The 24337-nt window shown below is 54.0% G+C and overlaps 1 protein-coding gene across 3 annotated transcripts in view; it reads right to left on the bottom strand.

The window, feature by feature from the left end:
• The window catches only part of GAK (cyclin G associated kinase), a 128951-nt gene extending 105399 nt beyond the window's left edge, over positions 1–23552 (bottom strand). Inside the window, exon 1 of one of the 3 annotated variants that reach the window (XM_037902267.2) lies at positions 23185–23552. In XM_037902267.2, the coding sequence (XP_037758195.1) occupies positions 23185–23326 (142 nt within the window). In that variant the 5' untranslated portion in view covers positions 23327–23552. Of the gene's footprint in view, positions 1–5843; positions 6000–23184 lie in introns of those variants that run through there. The other 2 variants (XM_037902269.2, XM_037902268.2) reach the window with 2 other exon arrangements.
• Between the last annotated feature and the right edge of the window lie 785 nt (positions 23553–24337).

Below are 24337 nucleotides of genomic sequence, written 5' to 3'. Positions count from 1 at the left end.
CTCCCCTGTCTGTCAGGGACTCCCTTTTTAAAACTAACCAAAGGCTTTAATTCTCTCCTGTATCTGCTGAACCTGGTTACACCAGGTCCAATGGCTCAGCTCCCTACCCAAATGTACACTCTGCATGCCTCTTATCCCTTTAAGAGTTTACCATGAGATGTGAATAGCAGGATCCAACATCCCCCACTGAGTCTTATGACAAACCTGCTAGTGAATTAGCATAATATAGGCATATAGTAAACACCATAATACCTGGTCAAGATATAATATTTGTAAGTTACAGGTCAGCCCCATGTCCTTTACACCACTGGAAAGAAATTAATTTTGCAAATTGTTCAGTATTTGCTAAAAACCATAAAGCAAGAGTAAAGCATCGGAGGAGGACAATTTAGACTAGGTATACAAGCAGTCATGTTGAATAAGTTGGAACTTGCTTGAAAATCATGAGTTATAAATATGAATAGAACTTGAACCTTAGAAATTAAGTTCCATTTACTTTGATCAAGGCATGCATATTTTCTTTTTTTTTTTTTATGGAAATTAAGGTGACATCTATAGAAGTATGGCAAGAATTACTTTCAAACACAAAGTCTTGGTTTGAATGACAAGCTTTAAATTAAGTGCATTTTTGGAGGTTTCCCCTGAAAAGCAATGGTTTAGAACAAGGGAAGAGAGGTTTTCCAAAAACCAAAATTTCAAGTTATTTAAGTGTTGCAGAACACTGAGCACTATATTTTGCCATCTCTGACTTTACAATTTCAATTTAGCATTTCATATGGAACTTCTACATGTTCTGTTCATCGTAACAAAATGGTAATCCACTACATTGAGATTTCATGTTACTATTACAGCTTGATGGAGAAGCGTAGATACCAGTGGGAGTTTTGAGTGCATTTTGGAGTGCTGTAGGTGACTGGAGCGGAGTATTAGCAAGGTTCTTAAGCAGTGAGTCTTAAATATTTGTACTGTGGACCACTTGAGAGCTGTTCCTATGGAACAACTCCCCTCTCTACATCGCAATATTCCACTTTAATTGAAGCAAATACTTTGAAGGCCCCTTCTCTGAAGCAGCCCATTAGACTTAAATTATGCACTAAGGGTTCACAATTTGTGCAGCAGTATTACAATATTAGTCTCAGGGGAAAGATAATTATTAAAATGGCATTGAAAGTACATGAGTAAATTAGGGGCTAACGTCTTTACAAGAATATTGTAGTTATAAAAAACCTCATGCACTAGAAACAGAAAACTCAAGAGTTGGGAATTGAACCGCAAAGAAACCCAAACTTCAAACACTGTAGAAGAGTCAAGTTGCCACAGCATGGCTGGTGACATCTTCAATCTGGAAGCATCACTACCAACAGTCTGGTACAATGACTGAACCACTGCCATCATTTTGTCTCATCTTCAATGTATTTTCATAACAAGTTTAAAAATCTGCTGCAGCTGTGGACTAAGCTTACACTGAGAAACTTGTACAGACATGTGCAGTACCAATTGTAAGTATATTTTCCCACCACAGTAAGCTTTTCTCTTTTCAATTCAGAAGCATGATTTAGTTATCTGGGACAAAAAGGTTTCTTTATACTAGTTCTCTATTCAACAATATTCTATAACTGGTACTACATGAAGTCCCATTAAAGAATGGAGAAGGATGCCATTTATCTCATCAGCAATTTCGAACAGTAGGTCTCTCTATAAACAGTGTGTGGTTGTAGCGGCCACTAAAGTTCTAAACATGATTAAAAGGGAGGAAGCATTTGGAAGAGGAGGAGGTGTCATGGACTAAATGAAACTTAAGGATGGAAAAATTGTCTCACAATGTATTTTACTTTGTCTGGAAATTTACTAGTAAAAAACTATGCAATTTAGCACCTGGAAGCAAAGAGGCAACAACATGAGTAGCTGGAGAACCACCAGGTTATGGGTTGAGTTTAGTTGGAAGGAGGAAATAGGAGCGCTGATATGACAGGCTTACATTTTGCGGACAGCTTTCTCCCCACTAAATAAAAGAGGAACGAGAATGAATTAAGATGGGGCGGTCAATATCTGTGGGAGTAAGACGATGGGAGCGAGGGGTCCATGGACAGGCTTTAATTTTATATCCATTGTCCCAGACTCAGCAGGTAGGAGACTGAAGCTAGTCTCCGTGTGCGGGCAAGCATGCAAAGGAGAGTTTAGTAAGGAAAGACTTGGTGGGTTATATGTTGGGGATGAGCCCACAGGATTGGAAATAGACAATGAGTTCGAGTTTGCCCTTTTCTCTAGCCTTGCTAGGTGAGAGGCTGGGGCCATATTGGTAATCTTCTTCATGTGCAGGTGGGATTCATAAAGGAAGAGATCTATCTGGGAGAAGAGTACCACTAAGGCAGCACTCACTAAAGTACTAATGGTTCAGTGTCTACCCTAGCCGTGCTTTCTCACTTTTTGAAAAACTGTGATACCGTTTCATATCCACACTGTTCTGAACCACTGCCACTGCAGCAATTCCCACCCACCACCACCCCGTAGTGTAGGACAATGCTCTGGACCCATCTCAGTCTAAACCATTTCAGTGCTGTCCACACAGTACAAGCTTTCCCTTGCTTCATCCCAAGTAATACTGATGCCCGTTCCGCATCTCATACAGCTGCATGTCCTCTGCTTCCCCACTTCCCAGCCACTCTGTCCCTTTCCTGCCAAGCTCCTAAAATGGTGTCAGAAAAGCTGAAGAAACAGAAAATGGTAGAAAAACCGCTTCCCACCTCCCCCACCCCCTTCATGTGGACACAGACAAGCTTATGTGGTCCATGGCAAAAAGGTGCATTACAAACCCAACGCACACACAGTGTCACAATATCTCCCAAAGCGGCTATAGCCCAAGGAAAGAAACAAAGACAGGGTCTTGCAAGTCCTGTGTCCCAGACCAGACATACTTTCCCAGGGCACCAGACTCAGCAACCTTGTCTCTCATTTCTATATGGGGAACAAAAGCAGCAGCTATAAGAAGCCTTTAAAATTCCATGACCTCCTTCAGCTCTGGAACTGGACTTTCCTCATTTGCTAAACTAGTTATAAGTCTCTCTGTATCCCATTCTTCTACCACTGCATTCCTTCAGCAACCCAAGTTCAAGCTCCCTGCCAGTTTTGCTTCTAACCTTCATCCACTCCCATTTAAAACCCTCCTCCCCTCTTAACCTAACACTGTGTCCCCCACACACACATTCCAACACCAACTATTCCCCTATAAAAACAACAAAACTGAAAGTAACTTACTGGTTATATATATACACACACATATATACGTATACACACACACAGAGCTAATATAGCACTTTTGTCTCACAACAGAAATGCTGTAGACATTTTTGAAAACTAAAATTACTCTTTGCTTCTGATGAGGATTCTACTTTTCATTCTATAGGACACTGAAGGAACTTCACAAACTTAAAGATACTCCTGTCTGAAAAATGTGTGCTCTTTACATCACCTAAGATCACTGTAACCGAAGAAAGTATGTTCCAGCTTGTTTGTTCTGCGCATTTGAGAGCACTCTGTGTTTAGTTTGTTTTCCATGCTACTTCTCTCACACAATGGAAAAGAAGAATTTCTTAAAACAGGTACATATGGATGAGCTACTACCAAGTTTTCAGGTGATTCAAAGATAGTTGTATCTAAAAATATTTTACATTATTTCACTAAAATTGTCTGGATTTCACGTTTACAGCATACTTTAGCAATTAATCGACATATAAAACCATTGTTTTTATAGAACAAAGCAATCTGACACGTCAGATTAAAAGCTGTGCTCGTGAAACTGTGCCCTTACATATGGTGCTAATATTTTACATGATTTAAAAACGAAAACATTTAAAAAACCCAAAGCTTTTGCTTTTTTGTTAATCTTGAACAAGAAAGACTATTAGTCAGTATCACTTTCTCTTTCTGTGTTTGGAATGCAAACATTGCAAGAGACCATTAAAAACCAACTAGATGAAATGGGCTTACTCACACCTTTTTAAGATGGGAAAACATTTTAAGGTTTCAAGAATCTGTGTAAAAAAAAAAAAAAAAAAAAAAATCACACACACACACACTCTAAAATTTTGGGCTGGTGATGTCCCTTAAATTCACTGTGTATTGGAAAGACAGACCCTCAAAACGTTTTCGCCACCCAACTACTCTCCAAGTTTCATTAGATTTCATAATTCTTCCAAATGAAGAATTATAGCAGCCAGGAAATCCCAAGTAAAGGACACTTCCCCATGCAAACTATACAAGAAAGTTTTTAAACCTGAAGTCTGCAATTACTTCTTAAAACTAAGTCACTGCAAATATTCTTTTAAGTTGTTCGGAATTTATTTTCATGTATGCATTATAAAATGGAGGTAGTATAATACCTCCTCCCCAAAGTGAAAACTGCACTGAGATTTGCACATAAAGCAATTCAACATTCTGTATGAATATAACAAGTTCTCCCCAAACTCAAAGAACTTAATCTGTGCTCTGGTCTAGGTTAGCAACAGTGATACAAGCATAGAGAAGGCTTCTGCAAACACTGCGGTTTTCAAGTCCTTGCATGAGGTTAGACAAAGTGAGATTAAAAATCACCACCAGCCTCCAGAACTTAGTTTACACTAGCACTCCCACTACTGCTACCCCTGGTGGAGATGCACCAGTAAGAATCTTTTTATGAAATTCCCTAGTGCAAACACCTTGGTACAAAACAAAGTTCTGAGAGAGTTAACTAGTCAGTCTGCTAGTTTACAAATCAAACACCATGTTGTAGGCTATTTTAAGTTTATTAATGTGTTTTCCTTTAACAGTTTATCTATGAACTGAATATCACCACACGAGATGCTCCACAATGCAAGAACTTGAAGTCCATTTCTAACCTTCATGTTTGTGAACAAATATCTTAAACACACAAGTTTAACCCAGTGATGTCATTTGTCCTGAGCTGCAGACAGCCTGAAACGGTCATTCATATGGATCAACTGCTCTGCCTCAGCGTTGAGAATGCAAACCTAAAAATGACCACCATTTAGTGTCAACATCAACTACCTCACTGGGGATCATTTCAACAGACATCCAACTAAAGCAAGAAATAGACTGGATGACTAATTTGCATGTAAAGTTGGAATTCAACCTTTTTATGCATGACTAATATAGCGTATCCCCTCCAAATTCACACACCTTCCAAATACAGAATGCATTCTCTGGGAATTTTAGTGAAAAATCCACACCGATGAGCGGCACAGTTACACTGACCTAACCTCCGCTGTAGACAATGCTTTTCCCATCAACATAACTACCGCTTGTGGAGGTGGATTAGCTATGCTGAAGGGAGATGCTCTCCCTTCAACGTACTAGCATTTTCACTAGAGTGCCACAGTAGTGCAGCTGTGCTGCTGAAGCATTTCAAGAGTAGACAAGCGCTAAGCAACTGAAACCTTCTGAATGCCTTGTTGGCAAATTAACTTTTTATAGAGCCATTGACTCACTTGTATATTACTCTTCAAACTATTTCAGACAACTGATGTGCCAATTTGATTTGCAAATACCCACTCATAACATTTCTATTCGTGATGCAGTATTTGTTGTGTTTTTCATATGAAGTATCTTACAACAGGATGTATAAAAACTGATTTTTAAAAATATTTTTAAATACCAGATTTTTTTTTTATTGAAAATGAATTTTTAATATAAATACAGAATTTAAAAATAAATCAAATTAAATTTTAAAATGACAGCCTATATTAAAGGCCTCATGACAATTTATTAAAATGATTTAAATTAGACAAAAATAATGTTAAGCTGTACATGTTTACTGCCGAGTTTTAAAAGAAAGTCAAAACACTGACCTGATGGAAGTCACTGGCTAAGCACTTGGAACCCGAGTTTGACGACATGCCAAACCAGATTTAAAAAGCAGAAGCTTCTTCAACAGATACTGAGAAAACATTTTCTTCATTTCATTCAACTACTTAAAATTCAGTGACTACTTCATCCAAAGTTAAGAAACCAATTAGGAATTAAAAAAAAAAAAAAAAAAAAAAAATCAGGAAGGCTTGTTTTACTCTTCCAATCTAGGAATAAAACTAGGTGTTAGAAGAAAAGATCTACAAGCGCTAAAGTCCTGAAGGTTGCAGTGACAAAAGGACACAGTTAAATTCATTTACTACAAGTAATACTTTGTTTTATAAAAAAAAAAAAAAAAACAATCAGTTTTAAAGGCAAAACATATTTTGATAAGGAAGAAAGTTTATGTATCCACCACATTTAAGGCAGTTTTATTTAAAATGTCACTTGTGTATTTTAAACTGAATTTCAAATTTCAATGCAGCTAGAGCTTGATACAAATTGCAAGTAAAAAAATTAATCACCTAATAAATAGAAAATGGTGAATGGTACATTTCTTAACACAATAAAAAATGTAACACTTAATATTCTAAATAAATGTGAGTTAAACTACGCAACTTCTTAGATAAATGTATCCAGACAGATATAGTGTATCCTGGTAAGCAAAAAGAAGCAAACACATTTAGCGTAAAGGCTCTATTTATTTGCAAACAACATGTTTTAATGGTTGCTAACTAATAAGAATCATCCTTTCTTTAGGAAAATAAAGTAAATGCAGAACACAACTGAAAATTGATTTAAATCAGTCAACCCTGTTTTATGAATAATTTTACACCATATAACTGATCCTACTTCAAGAGCTTTCACTGGAGAATGGGATGTACACCATAAATTGGCACAGTAAACTGCCTATTGGGAACCCAATGGAGAACAGATCAATCTACACTTAAAAAGCTATAGCAGGGCAGCTGTACCTCTGTAGCGCTTTAGTGAAGATGCTACTGCGCCAACAGGAGAGTGTCTCCTGTTGTCATAGTTAATCCATCTCCATGAGAGGAGGTAGCTACGGGCAGGTCTACACTAGAAGCACTACACTGGTGCAGCTCTGCACCACTGTGATGCATCTGGTGAAGATGCTCTATGCCAACAGGAGAGCGCTCTCCCATCTACATATGATTCAGTGTTTGCTGGCCAAACTAAAAAGAAGGACCCACTCCTAGAACTCGTCTCAAGTCCCTCCTATAGATTTCCTACGTTCTGCACCCTCATTACACAGAGGCACAATGGTAACTCAAACCCCCCAATACTGTATTACTAATATAGTGACAGGTCTATTAAGTTATCTCAGCACCTGCTCATGCCATACACCAGACACACCAAGATAATCAGACCTAGGGACCTAAAGTTAGGCTTTTAAGTCTGTAATTCTGCAACTGCCAGATTTCAAGAATGATGAATATCTAAGACCTCCCTCTGACCTCAATGGGACTTCAAATCTGAAAGTCAATGCTGGAATGTCCACACCAAATTTCAACTTCCTTGTCCTCCCTTTTTGCTGAAAAGCATGACATTTGTTAACATGCATTTCTTTTTACATGAAAAGCAAGCTGTAAGTACAGGAATGTTATGCCTCACAACACAGCCTTCCCAGCCCACAACATGAGGCACTGGATAAACACATTTTTGAAACCAAACTGGCAACTAAACAACCCTGTTTATAAATGGTTTTCTAGAATAGTACTAATCCTTTCAGATTTTCATGAAGGCAGAGCCTCAGATTCCACTACCATAAAAATGCCTTTATTCTTTGTCACCCTCCCATTCCTGCAGTATTGTATTGCCAATAAGAAAAAAAAAAATCAATGGTCCTACAGATTTCCTGTTTCCCCTCAGTCTGAGCTCTGACCAGATATTTATTTCCCTGCCTTGGTCTCTGCTCCACTCCTTTAAATGCTCCACCTAACAGTACTTCAGAGACCAGGGTTCTAATATATTTCTCTTTGCTACCCACACACTGAATGGAGCTAGAAAAAGCAAAGCAAGTAATAGGGTTTCACAGGAGTAAGCCTCTAGACCAGATAGGTCAGGCACCCGAAGATCACGTGGTTGTTATAGTGAAGGGCATATTGACAGCTTGTTCTGTGAGTATGGTCATCAAGAAGCTCGCTCTCTCAGTAAGGCTGTCCCCAAAACAAGCCACATTAAAGTTAAAATCTAGACTGTAAACTATTAGGCAAAAGACCATAGCACCCTGGTTATCCCCAGGCCCACCATTAATGAGAAGCATCTGTTTTATATGTTTGTGGAGCTGGAGGGAATCTAGACCTTCCAGATTACGTTACTCCTTTTAACCGTCACCAACACATGAGCAGTATACACTATGAGCAGGCCATGAAGAGAGGTATTCACAATCTGCTAACATCTTGCAAGACTATTTAACACAAAGTAGGAGTATCCTTGCTGCCATACAAAGATTTTCCTTGAGACAAAACATTCACAGAATTCATGGAAAGCGAACCTGCATTGAAAATGCCATTGTTCCATTTCACATAGAAGCTTTAAAGATTAAAGTCTGTACTTCCCAGACTTTTTTTTTTTTTTTAAATTAGCAGTGGAGCCAATTTTAACCTGAACGTTCCAAATGTATTAAGGTAAGTACTGCTCAATCGGCCATTTGCCCATGATGGAAAACAGTTTTAATAAAATAGTAATTCTGACATAAAAATTCATTTCAAATATTACTATTTGTATTATTGTAGCACCTAGGAAGCCCACTCAGAACAGAACCCCATTGTGCTAGGTGCTGTACAAACATATCTGGCTCAAAAGTGGTTTATAAATAGCCTTTTCAGTTAAAACAGCTAATTACATATTCTACTGGTTAATCTCAAAATTAAATACTCAGTAATAGTTTAAAAATCTCACCTACCAGCAACAAAATATTTTCAAATAGACTACTGACCAGAATTAAACACATCATAAACCTGCCAACTGTAATTTTTCTATCTATAAAAAAAATTCCTTCTAAGGGTATTTTTCTGAGCAATCTAACAAATTAAGAATCTGCAAAAATTTCAACAGAAGAGCCGTTTGTCTTACTCTGTTCTTTCAACTCTAAAGATCAGTTGAGAACTATCAGTTTTTAGCTCACTTGGCTCATATTAAGCCTGTGTTTACTCTGTTGCTAGTGTATAGTTATATTTCCATTTTTTATTTAGTCATCACAAGACGTGAAATCATTTATGAACAGTTGAATTGTTGTATTGTTTTTCTGACAAGGAAGCAAGTCAGCTGCTGTCACACAAACGTACTACTGAATACATTCAAATACTTGAACAACTATGCAGTCTGTAAATGTTTTAGGATACAGTTAAAGAAACACTAAAAACATCACATTGTTGCCTTTTTGTTTTTGAATATGCTATTAAGAGTAGCAGAAACTGCCATTTACTGTATGTTTGGACAGTGCCTAATAAATGGTACCCTGACCTCCTGAGACCTCATGCCACTACTGCAATTAACCATAATCATTACCATCACTACCTACATTTACTGCAAGATTAGGAAAATAGCTCTAATTTTCTCAGTGTCTTTTTGGGATTTGAAAGCATTTTATCTAATGAGTATCATTTTTTGCCCTGGATAGTTAATTTCCCCTTCAGATTGTGTAGTTTGTTCAAAAGGAAACAGGGCAAAGAGAAAGCGCATTTTAAATACAGAAAGAAGGCCCCCATCCTCCCATGTGCAAGTATTTGTGAGATAGCGGCATCCACTCCAAGCCCCATTACCATCAGTGGGACGCCCACACAAGTGCAGCAGTCTGCTCTCCAGCAAAAAGATCCAGGACAGTCGCATGGTTCAGAGATAAGTGGTACCTGAATCAATTATATCTTGTGTACATTTATGGATATTCATAATTTCTTACCCTCAATGTTGCCAGCACCAGTGGAAGAAATTCTGAAAACAATCAGTAAAGGTTTATTCGTAGTTGTTCCTGCTCTGAACAATTTAGTATCTAGTACTCATGAAAACTGAATTCACAGAGCTGTTTCTGTAGAAAAAATGTACAGACTTCTTCCAGGAAACAGTTTTTATTGATAGATGGGGAGGTCAAAGAAAAAGTCAATCTGTTGTCTTATACTTAGACAGTAAGATATTTGGAGCAGGGACTGGGGCTTTTTTAAGTTTGTTTTTTGTTCTGAGTTTGTATAGCATCTAACACAACGGTGTCCTGGTCCATAATAATAAATAATAGTAGTAGTAATAATGAAACATGCGGGTTAATTTCATAGTTATTCAAATGGACTTGAAACATGTCCAGCTTCGTAGAATGAAGTGGTCAGCTTCAGGATCTGGTGGATAAGCTAAGGAATTGCTACAGAATCATAGAATATCAGGGTTGGAAGGGACCTCAGGAGGTCATCTAGTCCAACCCCTGCTCAAAGCAGGACCAATCCCCAATTAAATCATCCCAGCCAGGGCTTTGTCAAGCCTGACCTTAAAAATATCTAAGGAAGGAGATTCCACCACCTCCCTAGGTAACGCATTCCAGTGTTTCACCACCCTCCTAGTGAAAAAGTTTTTCCTACTATCCAACCTAAACCTCCCCCACTGCAACTTGAGACCATTACTCCTTGTTCTGTCATCTGCTACCACTGAGAACAGTCTAGAGCCATCCTCTTTGGAACCCCCTTTCAGGTAGTTGAAAGCAGCTATCAAATCCCCCCTCATTCTTCTCTTCCGTAGACTAAACATCCCCAGTTCCCTCAGCCTCTCCTCATAAGTCATGTGTTCCAGGCCCCTAATCATTTTTGTTGCCCTCCGCTAGACTCTTTCCAGTTTTTCCACATCCTTCTTGTAGTGTGGGGCCCAAAAGTGGACACAGTACTCCAGATGAGGCCTCACCAATGTCGAATAGAGGGGAACAATCACGTCCCTCGATCTGCTGGCTATGCCCCTACATATACATCCCAAAATGCGATTGGCCTTCTTGGCAACAAGGGCACACTGTTGACTCATATCCAGCTTCTCGTCCACTTTAACGACTAGGTCCTTTTCTGCAGAACTGCTGCTGAGCCATTCGGTCCCTAGTCTGTAGCATGGGATTCTTCCGTCCTAAGTGCAGGACTCTGCATTTGTCCTTGTTGAACCTCATCAAATTTCTTTTGGCCCAATCCTCTAATTTGTCTAGGGCCCTCTGTATCCTATCCCTACCCTCCAGCGTACCTACCTCTCCTCCCAGTTTAGTGTCATCTGCAAACTTGCTGAGGGTGCAATCCACACCATCCTCCAGATCATTTATGAAGATATTGAACAAAACCGGCCCCAGGACCGACCCTTGGGACACTCCACTTGATACCGGCTGCCAACTAGACATGGAGCCATTGATCACTACCCATTGAGCCCAACAATCTAGCCAGCTTTCTATCTACCTTATAGTCCATTCATCCAGCCCATACTTCTTTAACTTGCTGGCAAGAATACTGTGGGAGACCGTGTCAAAAGTTTTGCTAAAGTCAAGGAACAACACGTCCACCGCTTTCCCCTCATCCACAGAGCCAGTTATCTCATCATAGACGGCAATTAGATTAGTCAGGCATGACTTGCCCTTGGTGAATCCATGCTGACTGTTCCTGATCACTTTCCTCTCATTTAAGTGCTTCAGAATTGATTCCTTGAGGACCTGCTCCATGATTTTTCCGGGGACTGAGGTGAGGCTGACTGGCCTGTAGTTCCCAGGATCCTCCTCCTTCCCTTTTTTAAAGATGGGCACTACATTAGCCTTTTTCCAGTCGTCCGGGATTTTCCCCGATCGCCATGAGTTTTCAAAGATAATGGCCAATGGCTCTGCAATCACATCCCCCAACTTCTTTAGCACTCTCGGATGCAGTGCATCCGGCCCCATGGACTTGTGCTCGTCCAGCTTTTCTGAATAGTCCCAAACCACTTCTTTCTCCACAGAGGGCTGGTCACCTCCTCACCATGCTGTGCTGCCCAGTGCAGTAGTCTGGGAGCTGACCTTGTTCGTGAAGAAAGAGTACTTCAGCTTTTTCCACATCCTCTGTCACTAGGTTGCCTCCCTCATTCAGTAAGGGGCCCACACTTTCCTTGACTTTCTTCTTGTTGCTAACATACCTGAAGAAACCCTTCTTGTTACTCTTAACATCTCTTGCTAGCTGCAACTCCAGGTGTGATTTGGCCTTCCTGATTTCACTCCGCATGCCCGAGCAATATTTTTATACTCTTCCCTGGTCATTTGTCCATTCTTTTTTGTGTTTAAGATCAGCAAGGATTTCACTGTTAAGCCAAGCTGGTCGCCTGCCATATTTACTATTCTTTCTACATATCGGGATGGTTTGTCCCTGTAACCTCAATAAGGATTCTTTAAAATACAGCCAGCTCTCCTGGACTCCTTTCCCCCTCATGTTATTCTCCCAGGGGATCCTGCCCATCAGTTCCCTGAGGGAGTCAAAGTCTGCTTTTCTGAAGTCCAAGGTCCATATTCTGCTGCTTTCCTTTCCTCCTTCTGTCAGGATCCTGAACTCGACCATCTCATGGTCACTGCCTCCCAGGTTCCCATCCGCTTTTGCTTCCCCTACGAATTCTTCCCAGTTTGTGGGCAGCAGGTCAAGAAGAGCTCTGCCCCTAGTTGGTTCCTCCAGCACTTGCACCAGGAAATTGTCCCCTACATTTCCAGAAACTTCCTGGATTGTCTGTGCACCGCTGTATTGCTCTCCCAGCAGATATCAGGGTGACTGAAGTTTCCCTGTGAGAACCAGGGCCTGCGATCTAGTAACTTCTGTGAGTTGCCGGAAGAAAGCCTCGTCCACCTCATCCCCCTGGTCCAGTGGTCTATAGCAGACTCCCACCACGACATCACCCTTGTTGCTCACACTTCTAAACTTAATCCAGAGACACTCAAGTTTTTCTGCAGTTTCATGCCGGTGCTCTGAGCAGTCATACTGCTCCCTTACATACAGTGCAACTCCTCCACCTTTTCTGCCCTGCCTGTCCTTCCTGAACAGTTTATAACCATCCATGACAGTACTCCAGTCATGTGAGTTATCCCACCAAGTCTCTGTTATTCCAATCACATCATAATTCCTTGACTGTGCCAGGACTTCCAGTTCTCCCTGCTTGTTTCCCAGGCTTTCCCATACACTCAAGTCTCATATTTAGGCTTAAAATCATCATCATTTAAAGTAAGCTATCCAAATGGCAAAATGGAAAATATGGGGCCCAATCCTTCAAAGGTTCTCAGCCCTTTCTACAAGGTACTTAGTGCTCTCAATTCCTACTTAATGCAAACAGAGGGAACCATAAACTCTAACAAAAAAGTACGTAACCTAACTGCCACTGAACAAAGTTAGCCTGGTGATCGGTGACGTAAAAATCAAATGCAGGCAGGGGGCACTTAGGAGTCTCAAAAGGGAATAGTACGAGATAAGATAACTTGGTTAAAAAAAAAAGTCAGGAACCTTATTTGTAAGTACTGAAGAGAAAGCTAATTGACCACAGTTATGTTTGTTCTTACCAGGAGGCCTCTTAAACACAATCTCAGAGCTGAGATCAATCCTGCTTTAGGCAACGAAACAGGAGAAAGTTCAACGACAGAAAATAATTCCTGATTTAAGTGTGGTAACAGCAGGAGGAGGAAAATGCTTACAACCATCAAAGCATTTACAAGAGAGTATACTTTACAACAATACTTTACGCAGCAGAAATCTGTGCACCCTGCAAAGAAAGGGCAAATGTCTTCTGGAATGTGTTGGCAGCCAGTTGGCTCTTGGACAAGTTTAGAAAAGACCAAGTAAGAGTTTCCTAAAATAATTTTGGAATTAAAAGCAACTCAGAGGCAGACCTCTTTTTGAAGCCCACTTAAGGCAGGTCTAAATCAACTCTTACCACTCAAGAGAGAGATCTTGGAGTCATTGTGGATAGTTCTCTGAAAATATCCACTCAATGTGCAGCGGCAGTCAAAAAAGTGAACAGAATGTTGGGAATCCTTAGGAAAGGGGTAGATAATAAGACAGAAAATATCATATTGCCTCTATATAAATCCATGGTATGCTCACATCTTGAATACTGTGTGCAGATGTGGCCACCCCATCTCAAAAAAGATATACTGGAATTGGAAAAGGTTCAGAAAAGGGCACCAAAAATTTTTACAGGTATGGAACGGCTTCCATATGAGGAGAGATTGATAAGACTGAGACTTTTCAGCTTGGAAAAGAGACGGCTAAGGGGAGATATGATTGAGGTCTATAAAATCATGACTGGTGTGGAGAAAGTAGATAAGGAATGTTGTTTATTATTTCTCATAACACAAGAATTAGGATTCACCAAATAAAATTAATAGGCAGCAAGTTTAAAAAACAAACAAAAGGAAGTATTTCTTCACACAACGCACAGTCAACCTGTGGAACTCTTTGCCAGAGGATGTTGTGAAGGCCACGACTAGAACAGGGTTCAAAAAAGAACTAGATAAGTTCAAGGACGACAGGTCAATCAATGGCTATTAGCCAGGATGGGCAGGGATGGTGTCCCTAGCCTCTGTTTGTCAGAAGCTGGGAATGGGCGACAGGGGATGGATCCACTGATGATTACCTGTTCGGTTCATTCCCTCAGAAGCACCTGGCATTGGCCACTGTCGGAAGACAAGATACTGGGCTAGACAGACCTTTGTTTTGACCCTGTATGGCCATTTGTGTGTTCTCTTACAAGTGTCTTTCTTCCTTTAATTCTCCTGTATTGTTCCCTGAACACCGATGAGTTTATCCCCAATTAAAATTGTACATACCAGCCACCACAACTTGACAGTTTGATGTACAGTGAGGGCTCACTGAACATATTTATGTTGCACTCTGACAAATAATCATGACAACACTGCTTGACAAGTAGCAGTAAAGATTTACTTAAGGTTGAATTGGAGTTTACACTTTAGCCTGGTTTTCAAATACTCATCATCACTACCTCAAAAAAATTTTCTTTTCCACTGTATTTTCCATTTTTGGGCTAAGGCCAAAAGGGATTTGAAAATTAGAAGAAGATCAGATTTGCCAATTTGAGTAATAAGATGGTGGAGGAAGACAACTTTCAGCTATTGGAAATTATTCTATATACACTTGCACACACAACTAAAACAGTCACCTTGGAAAGCTGCGACTTTCTACTACAAAGATCTATGACAATTATAACAGTGCAAACTTATCATTTAGGAATTTTTTCACCGTGAAGGTTATACCTCAAATGGGGCTTCTGGGCATTACTGCAATACACACTATCAGCAGCAGCAACCTGCATAAACTCACCCAGCAGATTAAAAATATATCATGAAGTTAGAAGACAGATTAACATTTTACTTTCTTCCAACAAAGAAAACAACATGAAAGTTTATATGATGTTAACATTACAATTTTTATCCTTCAGAACTTTCTCTGAGATATCTTACCTCCTCCACACTACATTTATAAAACATTATAGATAGTGTTCGATGTAAATTTTTTAAATAAAACAGGTACATTTCAGCCTCAGATACGCACCTACAATTTCCAATGAAAACTGCACAAATATATGCAACAGCAATAATGAGTCTTATGTGTGCATTGTAGACAAGTTAACTCCTAGAACCAAATCATATATCCTGACTTGAATGTTTAAAATTAGTAACATTAGTATACCTTTTTTGCACTGAACAGCTTAACAAGTAATAAGGTACAGAACACTCTAGTTTATAGCCTTGGTGCAATTTTTTGTTAGATGTGCAAGTGTGAATATTTCTTTCCATTCCTGATTACACCACTAGATTTAATAAATATTTTAGAATACTTCTACTGTGTAAAAAAGAAGTTAAGATACACACTTGCAGATTAGATATCGAGCAGCTAAAATAGTTTGCACCAAAAGCAACACGCTCATTTCTCCAGGTCAGGGTCTCAAACGTTTTCATATTGTGAACCACTTCTTTACATCTATTCCTCCTATTAGATCTGTCTCTCTCAAGACCCTGCAGACCACCTCTCATCCCATTTGCAAAACATAACATCCCTGGTACCACAACAGCAAATACTTTTATAGAAATGAAATGTCAAAGAAGCATTTAACATATTTTAGCAACCATATGGAAGTAAAGGAAGCCAGCATCTTGTGACCAGATAATTCTGCAGACCACTAGCAATCAGTTAACGGCCCACACCACGGCTTCAGATCAGAAAAGATACCGCCACATTTCATCCCGGTCCCACAAATCTAAGGGTATATCCCACCCCTGCTGATGTGGGGGGGTAGGAAAGAGAAACTATGAACAGCAATATGCCAAAGGCAAAACTTGGAAACGGAGCCAGCCTTCATTCTGGAAGAGGAAGGGAAAAGATGGGTTATTTGTGAGGGGGAGTCACGGCTCTATCACCTTGCACGGACTCGTGAGGGGTTCAGCGCAGTCTCTAGCAATGCTGTGTACAGAACGGATCGCTTATGTCGCTGTTTGCGCCCCTATAAGACTAACCCCGCCGAACACGGCACACGGGGCCGGCGCTGGCTTGGGGGTGGGGAGGGATGTGCAGCGCCCGGCACACGGGGCCGGCGCTGGCCCGGGGGGAGGGGGGGGGGGGATGTGCAGCGCCCGGCACACGGGGCCGGCGCTGGCCCGGGCGGAGGGGGGGGGGGGGGATGTGCAGCGCCCGGCACACGGGGCCGGCGCTGGCCCGGGCGGAGGGGAGGGGGGGGGGGTGTGCAGCGCCCGGCACACGGGGCCGGCGCTGGCCCGGGGGGGGGGTGTGCAGCGCCCGGCACACGGGGCCGGCGCTGGCCCGGGGGGGGGGGTGTGCAGCGCCCGGCACACGGGGCCGGCGCTGGCCCGGGGGGGGGGGGGGGGATGTGCAGCGCCCGGCACACGGGGCCGGCGCTGGCCCGGGGGGAGGGGAGGGGGCGGGGGGATGTGCAGCGCCCGGCACACGGGGCCGGCGCTGGCCCGGGGGGAGCGGAGGGGGCGGGGGGATGTGCAGCGCCCGGCACACGGGGCCGGCGCTGGCCCGGGGGGAGCGGAGGGGGCGTGCAGCGCCCGGCACACGGGGCCGGCGCTGGCCCGGGGGGAGCGGAGGGGGCGTGCAGCGCCCGGCACACGGGGCCGGCGCTGGCCCGGGGGGAGCGGAGGGGGCGTGCAGCGCCCGGCACACGGGGCCGGCGCTGGCCCGGGGGGAGCGGAGGGGGCGTGCAGCGCCCGGCACACGGGGCCGGCGCTGGCCCGGGGGGAGCGGAGGGGGCGTGCAGCGCCCGGCACACGGGGCCGGCGCTGGCCCGGGGGGAGCGGAGGGGGCGTGCAGCGCCCGGCACACGGGGCCGGCGCTGGCCCGGGGGGAGCGGAGGGGGCGTGCAGCGCCCGGCACACGGGGCCGGCGCTGGCCCGGGGGGAGCGGAGGGGGCGTGCAGCGCCCGGCACACGGGGCCGGCGCTGGCCCGGGGGGAGCGGAGGGGGCGTGCAGCGCCCGGCACACGGGGCCGGCGCTGGCCCGGGGGGAGCGGAGGGGGCGTGCAGCGCCCGGCACACGGGGCCGGCGCTGGCCCGGGGGGAGCGGAGGGGGGCGTGCAGCGCCCGGCACACGGGGCCGGCGCTGGCCCGGGGGGAGCGGAGGGGGCGTGCAGCGCCCGGCACACGGGGCCGGCGCTGGCCCGGGGGGAGCGGAGGGGGCGTGCAGCGCCCGGCACACGGGGCCGGCGCTGGCCCGGGGGGAGCGGAGGGGGCGTGCAGCGCCCGGCACACGGGGCCGGCGCTGGCCCGGGGGGAGCGGAGGGGGCGTGCAGCGCCCGGCACACGGGGCCGGCGCTGGCCCGGGGGGAGCGGAGGGGGCGTGCAGCGCCCGGCACACGGGGCCGGCGCTGGCCCGGGGGGAGCGGAGGGGGCGTGCAGCGCCCGGCACACGGGGCCGGCGCTGGCCCGGGGGGAGCGGAGGGGGCGTGCAGCGCCCGGCACACGGGGCCGGCGCTGGCCCGGGGGGAGCGGAGGGGGCGTGCAGCGCCCGGCACACGGGGCCGGCGCTGGCCCGGGGGGAGCGGAGGGGGCGTGCAGCGCCCGGCACACGGGGCCGGCGCTGGCCCGGGGGGAGCGGAGGGGGCGTGCAGCGCCCGGCACACGGGGCCGGCGCTGGCCCGGGGGGAGCGGAGGGGGCGTGCAGCGCCCGGCACACGGGGCCGGCGCTGGCCCGGGGGGAGCGGAGGGGGCGTGCAGCGCCCGGCACACGGGGCCGGCGCTGGCCCGGGGGGAGCGGAGGGGGCGTGCAGCGCCCGGCACACGGGGCCGGCGCTGGCCCGGGGGGAGCGGAGGGGGCGTGCAGCGCCCGGCACACGGGGCCGGCGCTGGCCCGGGGGGAGCGGAGGGGGCGTGCAGCGCCCGGCACACGGGGCCGGCGCTGGCCCGGGGGGAGCGGAGGGGGCGTGCAGCGCCCGGCACACGGGGCCGGCGCTGGCCCGGGCGGAGGGGAGGGGGGGGGGGGATGTGCAGCGCCCGGCACACGGGGCCGGCGCTGGCCCGGGCGGAGGGGAGGGGGGGGGGGGATGTGGCAGCGCCCGGCACACGGGGCCGGCGCTGGCCCGGGCGGAGGGGAGGGGGGGGGGGGATGTGCAGCGCCCGGCACACGGGGCCGGCGCTGGCCCGGGCGGAGGGGAGGGGGGGGGGGGATGTGCAGCGCCCGGCACACGGGGCCGGCGCTGGCCCGGGCGGAGGGGAGGGGGGGGGGGGATGTGCAGCGCCCGGCACACGGGGCCGGCGCTGGCCCGGGCGGAGGGGAGGGGGGGGGGGATGTGCAGCGCCCGGCACACGGGGCCGGCGCTGGCCCGGGGCGGAGGGGAGGGGGGGGGGGGATGTGCAGCGCCCGGCACACGGGGCCGGCGCTGGCCCGGGCGGAGGGGAGGGGGGGGGGGGATGTGCAGCGCCCGGCACACGGGGCCGGCGCTGGCCCGGGCGGAGGGGGGGGGGGGGGGGATGTGCAGCGCCCGGCACACGGGGCCGGCGCTGGCCCGGGGGGAGGGGGGGGGGGGGGGATGTGCAGCGCCCGGCACACGGGGCCGGCGCTGGCCCGGGCGGAGGGGGGGTGGGGGGATGTGCAGCGCCCGGCACACGGGGCCGGCGCTGGCCCGGGGGGAGCGGGGGGGGGGGGGGGGTGTGCAGCGCCCGGCACACGGGGCCGGCGCTGGCCCGGGGGGAGCGGAGGGGGCGGGGGGATGTGCAGCGCCCGGCACACGGGGCCGGCGCTGGCCCGGGGGGGAGCGGAGGGGGCGGGGGGGTGTGCAGCGCCCGGCACACGGGGCCGGCGCTGGCCCGGGGGAGCGGAGGGGCGGGGGGGTGTGCAGCGCCCGGCACACGGGGCCGGCGCTGGCCCGGGGGGAGCGGAGGGGTGTGCAGCGCCCGGCACACGGGGCCGGCGCTGGCCCGGGGGGAGCGGAGGGGTGTGCAGCGCCCGGCACACGGGGCCGGCGCTGGCCCGGGGGGAGCGGAGGGGTGTGCAGCGCCCGGCACACGGGGCCGGCGCTGGCCCGGGGGGAGCGGAGGGGTGTGCAGCGCCCGGCACACGGGGCCGGCGCTGGCCCGGGGGGAGCGGAGGGGTGTGCAGCGCCCGGCACACGGGGCCGGCGCTGGCCCGGGGGGAGCGGAGGGGTGTGCAGCGCCCGGCACACGGGGCCGGCGCTGGCCCGGGGGGAGCGGAGGGGTGTGCAGCGCCCGGCACACGGGGCCGGCGCTGGCCCGGGGGGAGCGGAGGGGTGTGCAGCGCCCGGCACACGGGGCCGGCGCTGGCCCGGGGGGAGCGGAGGGGTGTGCAGCGCCCGGCACACGGGGCCGGCGCTGGCCCGGGGGGAGCGGAGGGGTGTGCAGCGCCCGGCACACGGGGCCGGCGCTGGCCCGGGGGGAGCGGAGGGGTGTGCAGCGCCCGGCACACGGGGCCGGCGCTGGCCCGGGGGGAGCGGAGGGGTGTGCAGCGCCCGGCACACGGGGCCGGCGCTGGCCCGGGGGGAGCGGAGGGGTGTGCAGCGCCCGGCACACGGGGCCGGCGCTGGCCCGGGGGGAGCGGAGGGGTGTGCAGCGCCCGGCACACGGGGCCGGCGCTGGCCCGGGGGGAGCGGAGGGGTGTGCAGCGCCCGGCACACGGGGCCGGCGCTGGCCCGGGGGGAGCGGAGGGGTGTGCAGCGCACGGCACACGGGGCCGGCGCTGGCCCGGGGGGAGCGGAGGGGTGTGCAGCGCCCGGCACACGGGGCCGGCGCTGGCCCGGGGGGAGCGGAGGGGTGTGCAAGCGCCCGGCACACGGGGCCGGCGCTGGCCCGGGGGGAGCGGAGGGGTGTGCAGCGCCCGGCACACGGGGCCGGCGCTGGCCCGGGGGGAGCGGAGGGGTGTGCAGCGCCCGGCACACGGGGCCGGCGCTGGCCCGGGGGGAGCGGAGGGGTGTGCAGCGCCCGGCACACGGGGCCGGCGCTGGCCCGGGGGGAGCGGAGGGGTGTGCAGCGCCCGGCACACGGGGCCGGCGCTGGCCCGGGGGGAGCGGAGGGGTGTGCAGCGCCCGGCACACGGGGCCGGCGCTGGCCCGGGGGGAGCGGAGGGGTGTGCAGCGCCCGGCACACGGGGCCGGCGCTGGCCCGGGGGGAGCGGAGGGGTGTGCAGCGCCCGGCACACGGGGGCCGGCGCTGGCCCGGGGGGAGCGGAGGGGTGTGCAGCGCCCGGCACACGGGGCCGGCGCTGGCCCGGGGGGAGCGGGAGGGGTGTGCAGCGCCCGGCACACGGGGCCGGCGCTGGCCCGGGGGGAGCGGAGGGGTGTGCAGCGCCCGGCACACGGGGCCGGCGCTGGCCCGGGGGGAGCGGAGGGGTGTGCAGCGCCCGGCACACGGGGCCGGCGCTGGCCCGGGGGGAGCGGAGGGGTGTGCAGCGCCCGGCACACGGGGCCGGCGCTGGCCCGGGGGGAGCGGAGGGGTGTGCAGCGCCCGGCACACGGGGCCGGCGCTGGCCCGGGGGGAGCGGAGGGGTGTGCAGCGCCCGGCACACGGGGCCGGCGCTGGCCCGGGGGGAGCGGAGGGGTGTGCAGCGCCCGGCACACGGGGCCGGCGCTGGCCCGGGGGGAGCGGAGGGGTGTGCAGCGCCCGGCACACGGGGCCGGCGCTGGCCCGGGGGGAGCGGAGGGGTGTGCAGCGCCCGGCACACGGGCCGGCGCTGGCCCGGGGGGAGCGGAGGGGTGTGCAGCGCCCGGCACACGGGGCCGGCGCTGGCCCGGGGGGAGCGGAGGGGTGTGCAGCGCCCGGCACACGGGGCCGGCGCTGGCCCGGGGGGAGCGGAGGGGTGTGCAGCGCCCGGCACACGGGGCCGGCGCTGGCCCGGGGGGAGCGGAGGGGTGTGCAGCGCCCGGCACACGGGGCCGGCGCTGGCCCGGGGGGAGCGGAGGGGTGTGCAGCGCCCGGCACACGGGGCCGGCGCTGGCCCGGGGGGAGCGGAGGGGTGTGCAGCGCCCGGCACACGGGGCCGGCGCTGGCCCGGGGGGAGCGGAGGGGTGTGCAGCGCCCGGCACACGGGGCCGGCGCTGGCCCGGGGGGAGCGGAGGGGTGTGCAGCGCCCGGCACACGGGGCCGGCGCTGGCCCGGGGGGAGCGGAGGGGTGTGCAGCGCCCGGCACACGGGGCCGGCGCTGGCCCGGGGGGAGCGGAGGGGTGTGCAGCGCCCGGCACACGGGGCCGGCGCTGGCCCGGGGGGAGCGGAGGGGTGTGCAGCGCCCGGCACACGGGGCCGGCGCTGGCCCGGGGGGAGCGGAGGGGTGTGCAGCGCCCGGCACACGGGGCCGGCGCTGGCCCGGGGGGAGCGGAGGGGTGTGCAGCGCCCGGCACACGGGGCCGGCGCTGGCCCGGGGGGAGCGGAGGGGTGTGCAGCGCCCGGCACACGGGGCCGGCGCTGGCCCGGGGGGAGCGGAGGGGTGTGCAGCGCCCGGCACACGGGGCCGGCGCTGGCCCGGGGGGAGCGGAGGGGTGTGCAGCGCCCGGCACACGGGGCCGGCGCTGGCCCGGGGGGAGCGGAGGGGTGTGCAGCGCCCGGCACACGGGGCCGGCGCTGGCCCGGGGGAGCGGAGGGGTGTGCAGCGCCCGGCACACGGGGCCGGCGCTGGCCCGGGGGGAGCGGAGGGGTGTGCAGCGCCCGGCACACGGGGCCGGCGCTGGCCCGGGGGGAGCGGAAGGGGTGTGCAGCGCCCGGCACACGGGGCCGGCGCTGGCCCGGGGGGAGCGGAGGGGGCGGGGGGGTGTGCAGCGCCCGGCACACGGGGCCGGCGCTGGCCCGGGGGGAGCGGAGGGGGGGGGGGGGGTGTGCAGCGCCCGGCACACGGGGCCGGCGCTGGCCCGGGGGGAGCGGAGGGGGCGGGGGGGTGTGCAGCGCCCGGCACACGGGGCCGGCGCTGGCCCGGGGGGAGCGGAGGGGGCGGGGGGGTGTGCAGCGCCCGGCACACGGGGCCGGCGCTGGCCCGGGGGGAGCGGAGGGGGCGGGGGGGGTGTGCAGCGCCCGGCACACGGGGCCGGCGCTGGCCCGGGGGGAGCGGAGGGGGCGGGGGGGTGTGCAGCGCCCGGCACACGGGGCCGGCGCTGGCCCGGGGGGAGCGGAGGGGGCGGGGGGATGTGCAGCGCCCGGCACACGGGGCCGGCGCTGGCCCGGGGGGAGCGGAGGGGGCGGGGGGATGTGCAGCGCCCGGCACACGGGGCCGGCGCTGGCCCGGGGGGAGCGGAGGGGGCGGGGGGATGTGCAGCGCCCGGCACACGGGGCCGGCGCTGGCCCGGGGGGAGCGGAGGGGGCGGGGGGATGTGCAGCGCCCGGCACACGGGGCCGGCGCTGGCCCGGGGGGAGCGGAGGGGGCGGGGGGATGTGCAGCGCCCGGCACACGGGGCCGGCGCTGGCCCGGGGGGAGCGGAGGGGGCGGGGGGATGTGCAGCGCCCGGCACACGGGGCCGGCGCTGGCCCGGGGGGAGCGGAGGGGGCGGGGGGATGTGCAGCGCCCGGCACACGGGGCCGGCGCTGGCCCGGGGGGAGCGGAGGGGGCGGGGGGATGTGCAGCGCCCGGCACACGGGGCCGGCGCTGGCCCGGGGGGAGCGGAGGGGGCGGGGGGATGTGCAGCGCCCGGCACACGGGGCCGGCGCTGGCCCGGGGGGAGGGGGTGTGCAGCGCCCGGCACACGGGGCCGGCGCTGGCCCGGGGGGAGGGGGCGGGGGGGTGTGCAGCGCCCGGCACACGGGGCCGGCGCTGGCCCGGGGGGAGGGGGCGAGGGGGTGTGCAGCGCCCGGCACCTGCCCCGCAGGAGGGCCCGGCCCAGGGGCGGCGGCCCTGCCCCCCTCACCTTCGGCGATGACCCTCTTGATCCGCAGCTTCATGTCCCCCAGCTCCACCGTCTGCCCCACGAAGTCGTTGTGGTCGCGGCTGGCGGCCCCCAGGGAGCCGGGCCCCGCCAGGAAGTCCCAGGCCGACTGCAGCAGCGACATGGTCCCGCCGGGCTAATGGGGGAGCCGGACCGGCTTCGGCTACCGCCCGCTCCTCGGAACAACAACACCCGAACTCGCCCCGCCGGCCACCGTACCCCGCCGGGGCCCACTTCCGTGAATGTTGCGTCATGTATGACCTCACCGCCCCGCCTCCATTGTGCCCTCCCGGCTGCGGCCACCCGAGCCACGCCCCTTTGTCGGAGCCACGCCCCCCGACCCTGAACCCGACAGTCTTGCGGCAGGGGCGGCGGTTATACTGCGGCGCGGGGGAGGGAGGATGTGAACTCTGGCCGGTTTATGCGGCCTAGCCTCGTTACCTGCCACTGACTGCCAGGCGCCCGCTCCCAGGGCAATCCCCTCGTGGGGGAGTGCACTTACTGGGAGCACGCCGGAGGCATGTGCACACTGGTGTGGGGGGATGTGCACGGGGGGGGGATACCCATAATGTGGGGGGAATGGGTGCAGGGGGAGACCCATGTTGTGTGGGGGGAAGACTCATGGTGTGGGGGGATGTGCACGGGGGGGGAGACCCATGGTGTGGGGAGATGTGTGCGGTGGGGGGGAGAACCATGGTGTGGGGGGGATGGGTGCAGGGGGAGACCAATGTTGTGTGGAGGGAAGACCCAGGGTGTGGGGGGATGTGCACGGGGGGGGAGACCCATGGTGTGGGGAGATGTGCACGGGGGGGGAGACCCATGGTGTGGGGAGATGTGCACGGGGGGGGGAGACCCATGGTGTGGGGAGATGTGTGCGGTGGGGGGGAGAACCATGGTGTGGGGAGATGTGTGCGGTGGGGGGGAGAACCATGGTGTGGGGGGGATGGGTGCAGGGGGAGACCAATGTTGTGTGGAGGGAAGACCCAGGGTGTGGGGGGATGTGCACGGGGGGGGGGAGAACCATGCGGGGGATGGGTGCAGGGGGAGACCCATGTTGTGGGGGGAAGACCCATGGTGTCAGGGGATGTGCACAGTGGGTGCAAGGGGAGATCCATGGTATGGGGGGATGTGCGCA

Source organism: Chelonia mydas, chromosome 5, assembly GCF_015237465.2.
Source record: "Chelonia mydas isolate rCheMyd1 chromosome 5, rCheMyd1.pri.v2, whole genome shotgun sequence".
NCBI lineage: Eukaryota > Metazoa > Chordata > Testudines > Cheloniidae > Chelonia > Chelonia mydas.
The sequence above is the reverse complement of the archived record's forward strand: the minus strand, read 5'-3'. Positions and strand labels throughout refer to the sequence as shown.